The sequence below is a fragment of the Halichoerus grypus genome, chromosome 9 (assembly GCF_964656455.1).
Source record: "Halichoerus grypus chromosome 9, mHalGry1.hap1.1, whole genome shotgun sequence".
Classification (NCBI taxonomy): domain Eukaryota; kingdom Metazoa; phylum Chordata; class Mammalia; order Carnivora; family Phocidae; genus Halichoerus; species Halichoerus grypus.
In genome coordinates this window covers 61888795-61900870 of record NC_135720.1, presented here as the reverse complement: position 1 = coordinate 61900870, position 12076 = coordinate 61888795, and the positions used below count along the sequence as shown (strand labels likewise).

At 34.4% G+C, this 12076-nt stretch overlaps 1 protein-coding gene across 3 annotated transcripts in view; it reads right to left on the bottom strand.

The window, feature by feature from the left end:
* Window positions 1–12076, bottom strand: part of MMS22L (MMS22 like, DNA repair protein) — a 131516-nt gene that overhangs the window by 75212 nt on the left and 44228 nt on the right. For all 3 annotated transcript variants that reach the window (XM_036101480.2, XM_036101478.2, XM_078054971.1), the window contains 2 exons: window positions 11468–11694; window positions 9324–9827 (listed from right to left, as the gene is read on the bottom strand). In XM_036101480.2, the coding sequence (XP_035957373.2) occupies window positions 9324–9827; window positions 11468–11694 (731 nt within the window). The remainder of the gene's footprint in view (window positions 1–9323; window positions 9828–11467; window positions 11695–12076) is intronic.

The window sequence follows — 12076 nt, the reverse complement described above, 5'->3', positions numbered from 1 at the left end:
CTCTGCTGTCCTACCATGTTCTGGCCTGAACCCTCAACCGGTTCTGACAGGAAAATATAAACAAAAGTAAGCAAGATTGGGAGATTTCTTCAGAATTAGTAGTTCCATCTGAATGAAGTAAAAGGGAATCACAGGAAAAAGCTGCAAACACAAGAAAGCCAGCCTGTGGAAGACTTTGAAGTCCATGATAAGGAATGTGAAGTGTTCTGTGTTCATCAGGATGTCACTAACGGTGTTAAAACACAGAATGATGTAAGTAGACTTGTTCTCTGAGAAGATAAATGTGGAAGAGAATAGGAGATGAGCACAAGCAACATAAAGACAAAAAATAAATACGACTTAATTAAAATAAAAAAAAATATGCTGCAAAGGACATCAAGAATGAGAGAAAATATCTGCAAGCCATATATCTGATGAAGGGCTTGTATCTAGAACATATAAAGAATTCTTTACAGTTCACTAACAAAAAGACAACCTAATTTAAAAATGGGCAGAGGATCCAAATAGATATTTCTCCAAAGAAGACATACTAGTCAATAGGCACATGAAAAATACATAATCAACATCATTAGCCACCAGAAACGCAAATCAAAACCACAATGAGATACTACCTCACATCCACTAAGATCACTTTGATCAGAAAGACACTTTGCAACAAGTGTTGGTGCAGATGTGGAGAAATTTCAATCCTTAAACCCTATAGGAGGTAATGTAAAATGGTACACTGGAAAATAGTTCAGTATTTCCTCAAATGAGTTACCATATTACCCAGTAATTTTACTCCTAAGTTTATACACTCAAGAGAAATAAAAACATGCCCACACAAAAACTTGTATATGAGTATTCATAGCAACATTATCCATAAAAACCAAAAAGTGGAAACAACCCAATGTCCATCAACAGATGAATGGATAAATAAATGTGGATACAATGGATTATTTGGCAATAAAAGGGAATAAGGTACTGATACATGTGACAGTATGGATATACCTTAAAATCATTATTCTAAGTGAAAGAAACTAGCCACAAAGATTATGTGTTGGATGGTTCCATTTATATGAAAGGTCCAGAATAAGCAAATCTATAGAGACATACAGTAGATTAATGGTTGCTAGGGATGGGGGTTGGGTAGGGGAAAATGGAGAGTGACTGCTACTGGGAATAGTGCTTCCTTTTGAGGTGACAAGTTGTTCTAAAACTGTGCTAATGACTGTACAACTCTATGAATATACTAAAACCATTAACATTTTTTTAAAAGATTTTATTTATTTATTCGACAGAGAGACACACAGGGAGAGAGGGAACACAAGTAGGGAGAGTGGGAGAGGGAGAAGCAGGCTTCCCGCTGAGCAGAGAGCCCGATGCGGGGCTCGATCCCAGGACCCTGAGATCATGACCCGAGCTGAAGGCAGACGCCCAATGACTGAGCCACCCAGGTGCCCCTAAAACCATTAATTGTATGGTATGCGAATTATATCTTAATAAAGCTGGCCAATAAGTGAATTATATGATAAGTAATATATCTCAATAAAGTTGTTTAAAAAAAAAAGATGGTCTGAAGAGGGAAGGCACCAGAGGCAGGGAGAGTAGGCAAACATTAATAATGGTCTAAAAATGGAGGAAATGGTAGTGAGAATAAAGAAGGAATGATATAAAAGAGATCATCTAAAGAAAACATTAAAAAAATTCAATCAACTGGATATATAGAGAAAAGAAAGACATACTTATATATTACATTTCTATCTTAAAAAATTACTTTTTTTTCTACAGCAGATCCTTAGCATCTCAGATTTATAGGATCACAATTTCCAACAGCTCTAGAATGTGAGGCAATGTTTGTGTTCCCTATAATCTGGACTTTGTTTTTAAAATGATCTGATTCATTCACACATCCAAAAGCATTTACTGAACGGCCACTATGTTAAAGGTACAATGTTAGGAATGAGTTAAGTACTATCCAAGATAAGTGTACACACACACACACACCTACTGAGGTTGTCAGGCTTAAAGTATAGCACAAAGAAATGATTATGGGTTCTTTTGAAAATAATAGTAATGACAATAATAGCAACTTCTAATATTTATTGAACACTTAATGATATGCCAGCCACTATGCCAACAACTTTATATAATTATTGCATTTAATCCTCAAAAAAACCTAGTAAAGTATGTGCTATTACCCTCATTCTACCAATAAAGCTGAGATTTGGACACGTAAGTTTTCCTTTAAAATATTTCAAAATTATTTTATACTTATGTAAGGAGAATTCATGTGTATGTAATAGAACTAGTTGGAAACTAAATGACCCAAATATTAATTCCTATATATGAAAAATTAGGTAGATAACCTCTGTTTTTAGAAAAATACAAAAAAAGTGCACAAACATTTCCAAGTTAATAAAGTGTGTAGTTTATATAACTGAATGAACTTATAAAATATCTAATATGGAAAGGCTCTAGTAAACATATATGTTTTGCAAAATTCAAGCCTAGTAAATAGTAAATAAGATCAAAATAATAATTCATAGTATACACGTAAAATCTCAGTTGAAAGAGAAATAAAATATTTAATAACAAAAAAATCTTTAACATTTTATATATTCTCAAAATACTAAGATTTACACTACTTTCCCTTAGAGGTGCTTATGCTGTCTCTGAAGCAACCAAAACTGGTAGATGGATCACTTTTATTTTATTTATTTTTTTTAAGATTTTATTTTTTATTTATTTGACAGAGACACAGCGAGAGAGGGAGCACGAGCAGGGGGAGTGGGAGAGAGAGAAGCAGGCTTCCCGCTGAGCAGAGAGCCCCATGTGGGGTCGATCCCAGGACCCTGGGATCATGACTTGAGCCGAAGGCAGACGCTCAACGACTGAGCCACCCAGAAGTCCCGATAGATCACTTTTAGTGAGCAATATAACTATTTGATTTCTCAAATAAAAACTGGAAATACAGTTTGCCATGAAACATACTCATGTGCTCCCTCTCCCAAATTATTAGAACACTGCCAAAAATTTGCATCAAATCAAATCGCATCAAATCATATATACAAGTTGTAACCTATTCATACTAACAGAACACCCAATCACAAAAGGAAGAAAAGGCCTGCATGCTATCAAAAGCATCCTTTCTATTTTTCCTGAAAAACCATGTAAAGTTTTTGGCCTACAGCCATCCCTCATGAGAACATTTCCTCTCATACTACCCCCTTCTCTATCTAGAAAACCCTCAATTCTCTCACTGAAGATTTAAAAAAAATTTTGTTTAGTATAAATGATAACTACACTAATAAAAGTTAAAATAACTAGAACTATTCAGCAAGAAGAATATTTGAGGGGAATAATAAACACAGTTCCATGCATGTGCATGCACACACACACCCCCCCAACCCAAATGTCAAAACTGATATATAATAAATGGATGAACATCTAGGCTCATTGGAAAAGAAAAGGAATTTAAAAATACGTGTATTTTCAAAATGTATTTTGAAGCCAGGAAAAAGGAGTCTTAATCTTTTAAGGAGTTCTACTTCAGCACACAGGATATCAAAAAGAAGCCAATCATTCCTTCTGAATTATTTCATAGTCTCAATATTTAACATTTTAGGCAAGTTTTCAACTGCCTTTTAGACTCCTTTTGAAACCAGGCTCTTGTTTAATACAAAATAGGACGTCAGTTGATCAATATCCATTTGGCTTAAATTCATAAGTCCACAACCTCCCTTAAGTGGTAGAACAAACAGGTACAAAGCCTGAAAATTTATTGTTTCTTTTTAAACTCCAAATGATATTTGCAGATGCCAAAAGGCATTTTGAAATCACTCACCCTTACTTCAGTAAAAATGAAAAAGGGGGATGGGAGGAGGGAGAATCTCATGAGGCCTTGTATGTCAAGTTTTTGCCCAGAGCTAATTTTCATAGCTGTGTTATAAAACCCTGAAAATGGAGGTTTATAATGGAAATGCTGACAGACCCTTAACTATAGCAGCATGCATGGATATAATTAAAGAAAAGCTTTTGGCTACACCTAACTCCACAAATGAAAGCTGCCATTTTTATATTAACCTCCAATAACAGCAAGTGAGAACTAGAAATGTGATTCCAGAAAGGTAATGTGAAATGTTAAAGATGACTGCTAAAACTGTTTGACATTCGAAGTTTTAAACATGGAGGCATTTAGTTAACATAACCAAGTCAGTATTTTCATAATGCTACTTAATCAGCAATAAAGAATGCTCTGGTGGGCCATTAGCTCTAGTTAGCAGAAAGTGGCATATGAAGTTATTATTTCTTAACAGCCTAGGGGGAGCTGCTTCTCCCTTTAATCAGTGATCTTAGTTCCTTCCTACCTATAATTTCTCTGTCATACAGTTATAAAACTATTACCCAGTTCAACAGACACACTCACACATTTATGCAAGGACTGGTACCTTATTCCCACCTGAATTTGAACACATAAGAGATTGCTAAGGTAAAGTATTTCATTCTTTTTCTTGTCAGGGATGCAGCCAGGAATAAATATCATCAATCTATGTAACCCATCTTCCTTATCTAAACCAAAATTCAAAGAATTTAGCTTTGTTCTTAAAAGGGGGGTTGGGGGGGAGGAAGCCTATTCTTTAGTCTTTATCAACTATCCAAAATGTTTTTGAACTTTTTAATAATATTAAAAGTAATACTAATATTATAGCATACCTAAGAGGCTCCTATGAAAAGATCCTCAAAGAAGTTCCAGATTTGGGGTTAAGAAATTAGGAACACATCTCTATGATCAAATATCGAGAGGACTTTTTCTTGTGTTTCCCGTCTCTGCTTTCCTTCCTTCTTTCTTTCTTTTTAAGGTAATAATCCTGAATGATCTCTGGGGTTCTCCCCCAAAAGATCCCAAACTAACAGCCCATCTGTCTTGATAGTATCTGCCTTGGAAGCCCCAAGACTGATGAAATAAAACAAAACCGTCCAAGTCTCAGTCCCTCTTATTATATATTATAATCAGTCTCATTGAAAAACTGTGTGCAAATTACTATGCAAGCTTCAGAAATTTAAGAGATGGTAGTGCCTACATGAGGACAGCATTAATGAAGACCCCCCCACACTACTGCACCATTCTGATTCACACACTGACCTCATACTTCTGTTAAAAATGCTCTGTAAGGGATGCCTGGGTGGCTCAGTCGGTTAAATGTCTGCCTTCGGCTCAGGTCATGATCCTAGGGTCCTGGGATTGAGTCCCGAATCGGTCTCCTTGCTCAGCAGGAAGCCTGCTGCTCCCCCTGCTTGTGCTTTCTCTCTCTCTCTAATAAATAAATAAAATCTTAAAAAAAAAATGCTCTATAATTATGGCAACAGAAATGATATGTGATTAGACATTCACTTATACCAACTGTTTTTAATCATAGTTGAGCAGTATAAAACAAAACTAAAACTAACCATTTGTGCAAGGAATTAAATGTTATCAACACAAACATCTGTGTCCTTTTCTCCCCCATAGCTTAGTCCTACAGATCAATAACACACTCCTTGCCCCTGCTCCAGATGACAGCAAACTACAAACCCATATGAAATCTAGTTAAAAGAAATTTCCAATATAAATGTAAACTTGCTTTTACCTTATATAATCGATAATCTTAATATGCCCTCTTGATTCCTACCTCTGTACTTCTGATTAGTGATGCCCATGATTAACAGAGATGTGTTATGATTTACAAGATAGTTGCAAGCAGAATTTTTCCAACATTTTGAAATAGCTTTGGCTTTAATGCTGAAGGACTTTTACTAAATTGAATTTAAAGAACAAAAATTTATTTTTATTACAAGTGAAATTTAGATGGTTGAAATAATGCTGATAATAAATCAAAGATAAATAACTGTAAATAAAACATGACTTGTCTTCACACCTCTTTGTGATTCATTTTTTCCAACTGATGACTTACTAAAAAAAATGTTAACTTGTAAAATAAATAACAAAGTAATCAGAAAGCAACTACCCTTTGTTTTTTGTAGCAAAAATAAAGGGTAAAAGCACACAGAAGTATATGAATAGGGGTAACACTTCCAGGTTAACAAACAGTTTGCGGATGTCATTCATTTAATTGCCTGTTGATTTATACAAAATATAGTGGTATGGTTAGTTTCTGTTTAGTTATTTGTAAACTATTTCAAAAATAGCGTAAGAAGGTAGCTCTGGTTGGTTAGAGCCTGAGTGGTGATACTGAAACTTACATTAGTAAGTCATAAAAAGTCTCCATGTTTCCAGTTCTTCATCTCTGAACAGGTATGACAAGGTAGGCAAAGAAGTAAATGAGACAGTATTAGTAAACTCTAAGTCTTTTAAGAATACAAGAGTTATTCTTGTGTTTCTAGTTACCATTTTTGAAGAATGACCAGAACAGTTTTAGGTAGGAGCTTAAGGATAAAAAGAAGTTAGTAAATGAATAGGAAAAAAAAATTCTTACTTTATTACTTTTATTTCCATTTTTAAAGCCTCTCCAACTTTCAAAATAAGTCCCATTCTCCTATTACCATGTTTCCATGGGCATTTTTAACAAATTTCTGCATTTAATTTCTTACCCGAGAATGTATATTTTCTAAATATACTCCATACACTAATCTAAACATGAGAAAGGAGGCTTTCTCATATACTATTAGGGAGAGTAAAAACTGGCACAAAAATTTTTTTTGGTAGGAAATCTGGTAATATCCATATTTAAATGCACATACACCAACTCATTTTTAGAAATTAAAGATACACTTCTAAAGCACACAGAGAAGGCACATATGAAGATGTTAAGTAAAACTGTGTTTACAATAACATAAAATGGTAAACAATATAAATTCCCATTATTAGGGTATTGGTTAAATAAAGTTTGGTACAACCATATAATGAAATGCTAAGTAGCCATTAAAAGGAATTAGAGAGGTTTCCATATATTAACATGGAAAGCTGCCTAGGAAATATTAAGTGAAAAAAAGAAATTGCAGAACAAAAATCATCTATTTTGTTGTTTTCAGCCTATATATGAGAAAAAAATCTGGAAGATTCTATGAGAAACCATTGCACTTCTGTGGACTAAAACTAAAGCAATGTTTTTCTTTTTAAAGATTTATTTATTTATTTTTGAGAGAGAGAGGGAAAGAGAGAGAAAGTGTTCACACACAGGTGCACACGCGTGGGGGGAGGGGCAGAGAGAGAGAGGGAGAGAGAGACTCTCAGACTCTCTGCTGCGCACTGATCGGGACTGGGGCTTGGTCCTAGGACCCATGAGATAATGACCTGAGCCAAAATTGTGAGCCAGATCCTTAACTGAATGAGCCACCCCGGCACCCCTAAAGCAATGTTTTCAACCTCAGCACCAAAGAGATTGGACCAGATAATTCTTTGTGTGCAGGCTGTCCTGTACATTGTAAGATGTTTAGCAGTAGACGCCAGTAGCACTCCCTGACCACGTCGTTAGAATCAAAAACTTCTCCATACACTGCCAAATGTCCCCTGGGAGAGAAACTCATCCCTAGTTGAGAACCACTGAACTAGAGAATAAAGGAGTAAAGGTGGGGAAAGGAACTTTTACTTATCACCTTATACCTTATTTGTAATTTTTAACCATGAAAATATATAGCACTTGCAATTAAATAAAACAAAACTCTAGGTAAGAAGCAATAAGATCATTAAGGTGTTTGAAAGGAAATGTGCATTTTCAATGGAATAGGCAGAAAAATATATGGATTCTGCCACTTTGTTTCCATGACTAACTCTTCCCACAATGCCCACAATCCCGGCTTCATCATTTTCTACCCCCTTGCCCATAAATCTTGGGGGCTGTAGCTCCTTATTACCAGCATTGTTTAGACTAGGTCCCTCCTTCCTTCTTGTTTTGTATATTCAGATAAATATAAATAAACAAACAAAAAATGGTCCCAGAATATGGAAATTTCTAATTTTGCCCAAGAAACATGGAGAAATACTATTATCATTTATTTAAAAATGAAATGGATTTAGCACTTGGGAAAGTATAATATCTGCTAATAAACTCTACTAGACCAAAAACAAATGTGGTTCACAGAGAAGATCCAGAATTTGTAGAAGTATCTTCTAATGATGTTGGTTATTCATTTACTTATCTATCTATCCATCTACCCCAAAATTTGAGATCTTTAAAATTCTTGCTTTTATATAGCTCACACTGGGGGATAAAGGGATGATTATCTGATCAAGAACTTTGGCTAAACCTTTATTTTTTATTTTGTTTTATTTATTTTTTTGGCTAAATCTTTAGAACTTAAACTGATGGGGAGCAGGCGAATATTAAAAATGACACAATATCTAATGAGGAGCAAAAACCTACAGATTAATCAGTATGAATGCATAGCCCAACATAAAGCAAATTAAGTAAACTAGTAATAATTAAAATTAGTAATGGATAAATTCCCCAAATTTGAAAAATTTGTCAAGCTTACTACCTTTGATAACCAGTTACTACTTTTTTGTAAAGTGGTATTAGGAAGAGGGAAGCAGTCTCTTCATTAACTTTAGACGTGGTTTCAAAAAAATCCTATTTCCACACATAACTTTTACACAGCTTTACAGTGAAAGTGACTAACTACACTGAGTGGTAGTATCTAACTTCTTAAGAACATGTACTTCAAAGATAAAACTTACGTGAAAGGGCCTTAAAACCATGAATATCATAACCACTATTCTTATCCCTTATTACTTGGGTCTGAGTACATCTGCACATTTGCATAATTAAATGGATCTAAAAACATTAAGTTTTATATGGGTGATTGGTATTATAAATAGAACAATCTTATTTTTCTCTCAGAATACGTTGTTTCAGCTGGAAGTATTTCAGGCAGTTGAGGCTACAACTCTGCAGCAAAATAATTTAAAGAAACTTACTTTTTTAAAAATGGTAGTGTGGTCAAAATCTCCTTAAGGGCACAAAATGCATGTGTTTCAGTAAAAGCCACCACAGATTTGAGCTCATGGTCTTGCTTTAGAATATCTGAAACATTCCTCTGGATAATCATACTGTTTTAGGAGAGGTAGGAAGGGAAGGCGGGGTGAAGAGGCATTGTCCTGGGACTGCACCAGAGGTGCTCTGCATTTAGTTTTATGTGTTTGCACATGAGCTTTCTTTTTAAAGAACTACTGTTGGAAAGAATAGTTTGAAAAGTACTGATTTATGCCATTGTAGCAGTAAAACCAACTCCTCTCTCTTCATTTGGATTTCATGAGTACGTCAAAAGGAAAACTTTAATATAGAATCAACATAGGTGATGACATAAAATAAATCAATGAATTAGTATATTATTGGAAAACATACCTGATTCTGGCCAGAACAGCTTGTAGAAAGCTCAGTACTGTCCTAAGTTCAGATTCTTGACAAGCTCGCAGAAGCATACTAAATCCATCATTAAGCAGTTTTTCATGTGAAGGATACAAGCAATAGCTAGTCTCAAACACTTCTTGAACACCATCAATATAGATGGAAAGAAGTGTCCAGAGAGTCTGTCTTTGTCCCATTTCATCATTCTTGGATACCAAGAATTCCTTTGCTTTCTCTCGGAAAGCACCTGAACATTTCTCAGCCAGAACACCAATGTCCAGATTTTTCTGGGTATACATCAAGAGGAAGGCCACTTGACCCTTCCAAATGATGGAAGATGTTACCAAGGAAGGCTTGAGGAAATTTAGGAGGTCTAAAACATGACTTGCTACATCTTCCACCTCTGCGACAGCTGCTAACAGTAGAAAAAGGTTGAAGAAGTTCTGAAGACCAACTTCTGTGAGTTCTTCCATTCTTTTTTGATGGAATTTAGAATATATCCTGCAAAACATAAAAAAATTACTTGTATAAAATTTTCATTCACAAATATCAATCTTTTAGAATAACATTTCACTCAATACTCATGACAGTTTCATTACTTTAAGTTTAGCTAATTTTTCTTATGATGCTGCCATGTCACTTTTTCTACTTTGAAAACAGACTCACAGAATGCCCATACCTTCAAATTTCTCAGTGATGTAGCAACCACCTATGATTAAATAAAAGGATTGAGTGGTCTTCCCCAAAGGACATCAGAAATGTTCTTTTCATACATTATGTGGCTTATCCTATTATTTTAGAACTCTTAATCACCTTTTTTAATTTTTATTGACAAATAAAGAATATATACTCCCTTCAGTACAATTTGATGTGCTTTAAAGAAATCTTAACAGGACAATTTTATACAATTTTCCTTAAACTCTTTCTTCCTCTACCCCTCACAAAGATCTGCTCTTGCTATAATTATACCTAAGACAATTCAAAATGCTGGAAAAAATTATTTTTACCTACTCATAAAGAAAAACGGTTAGTGTTTAAATGTCCAAGACTAACCACTTAAAAGTCTCTTGTGTTAATATAATTTAACAGTTGATGTACTTTTCTCTCACCAATTAAGGAATCAGAATTGGAATAAATAGAATTGTTACTGAATACATTCCAGTGATTTGTTTTAGATAAAGTTCTGAGTATCAGGTCTTCCACAAAATGATTTAAGATTCAAAAACAAACTGGCAAACGGGACCAAAGAAAAAACTGTTTGAGCTGCATAATTTTTGGAGGTTTAACAAAGAAGCTACCATTAAAAAAAAGTATACTCTAAAAACAGTCCTACTGTTATCACTATAACCTTGCAAGCAGTATATGGGAATCAAATAGGAACTTCATTTAGTGATTCCTGAGAAGTCCCTACCTAGAATATGAAGGTATTCTTACTCTGATGCAAGAGCTCCCATCACATAAGCAAGTGGTACAAAGAGGGCTAGAAAAAGGGCTAATGAAGTAGAACAAGGGAAGACAAAACTCATACCCACATAACAAGCAAAACTCTGGAAAAAAAAAAAAAAAAAAGAGAACAGATGAATGTGACCAAAAGTTTATTTTACTACGCCAGAAATGAAAACTGGGCATACTCCCCAAATGAGAACAATCAAGTTATTTCGTCCTATTATCCTCTGGTTAGTTTTCATTCAAGGGAGCAGGGACTATGCGACTACTAGACTCAAAGAACACCAAGTTTTATAGGTTGACTCCATTACCTGCCAATGTATGATTTGGAGATGTTTTCTATTTCTATAACTTTGAATACACTTTATGCATTGAATTTATATAATAACATTACAATTAATTTTGGCAAGAAAAACATTCTCTAATAGCCCTGACTTTAATATATGGAATTTCAATCTTCAGGACAGATGAGATAAACTAAAATCCTCTACAAGTTATAGATATTAAACTTGTTCCTGTTACAAATTGGCAGGATCAAAAGGCTACATGTTTTGTTGTCCTGTATACACTAAGGGATATATTTTAAATGTATAAACCACAAAGACTTCCAAGCACAAGTTAACTAAAAAAATACAAACAGTAAGTAATGCTTCTCTACAGTGAACATTCATGACAAAGAAAGATATGGCACCTACCTTCCTTTGATTTGTTTCCAAGGATGAGGGCCATTGTTCTTCATTGCTTTCTTAACAACTTTTGCCAAAATGCAAAGGAAAATGGTGTAACTACTGCTGGATTTATAAAGGTCATTATCTTGTTTATCACAACAGCAGGTCTTCACCATTTCTAGCATTGACAAGGGTGACTTAATGATATATGTAAGGCCTTTCAAAGGAAGCCAAGAGATGCTGAAAGAACTATTCTAAAAGCAAATAAATAAATAAATAAATAAATAAATAAATAAAAGAAGTATTAAGTCTGAGTAAATAAGAATTCTTTAATCTCTTCTATTCTTGAAGTTTCCCAGCGTTTATGTCATACCATTTATTTTTATATCAGGTCATTTATTGTGTAGAATTTTCTCCAATCTGGATTTAGCTGCTTATATCTCCCTAGTGTCATGTAATGTATTTTTTTATCCCCTCTCTTTTCTGTAAATTGGCAGCTGTATCTAGAGGACTGATCAGATTCATGCAAGTGGAGTTTTCTGATAAGAATCTTCCATTGATGGTACTGGGCACTTCCTATTGTAATTTAGGAAAGAGAGACATAAGTTGTGTCATTCCTTTTGTAATGTTAAGATT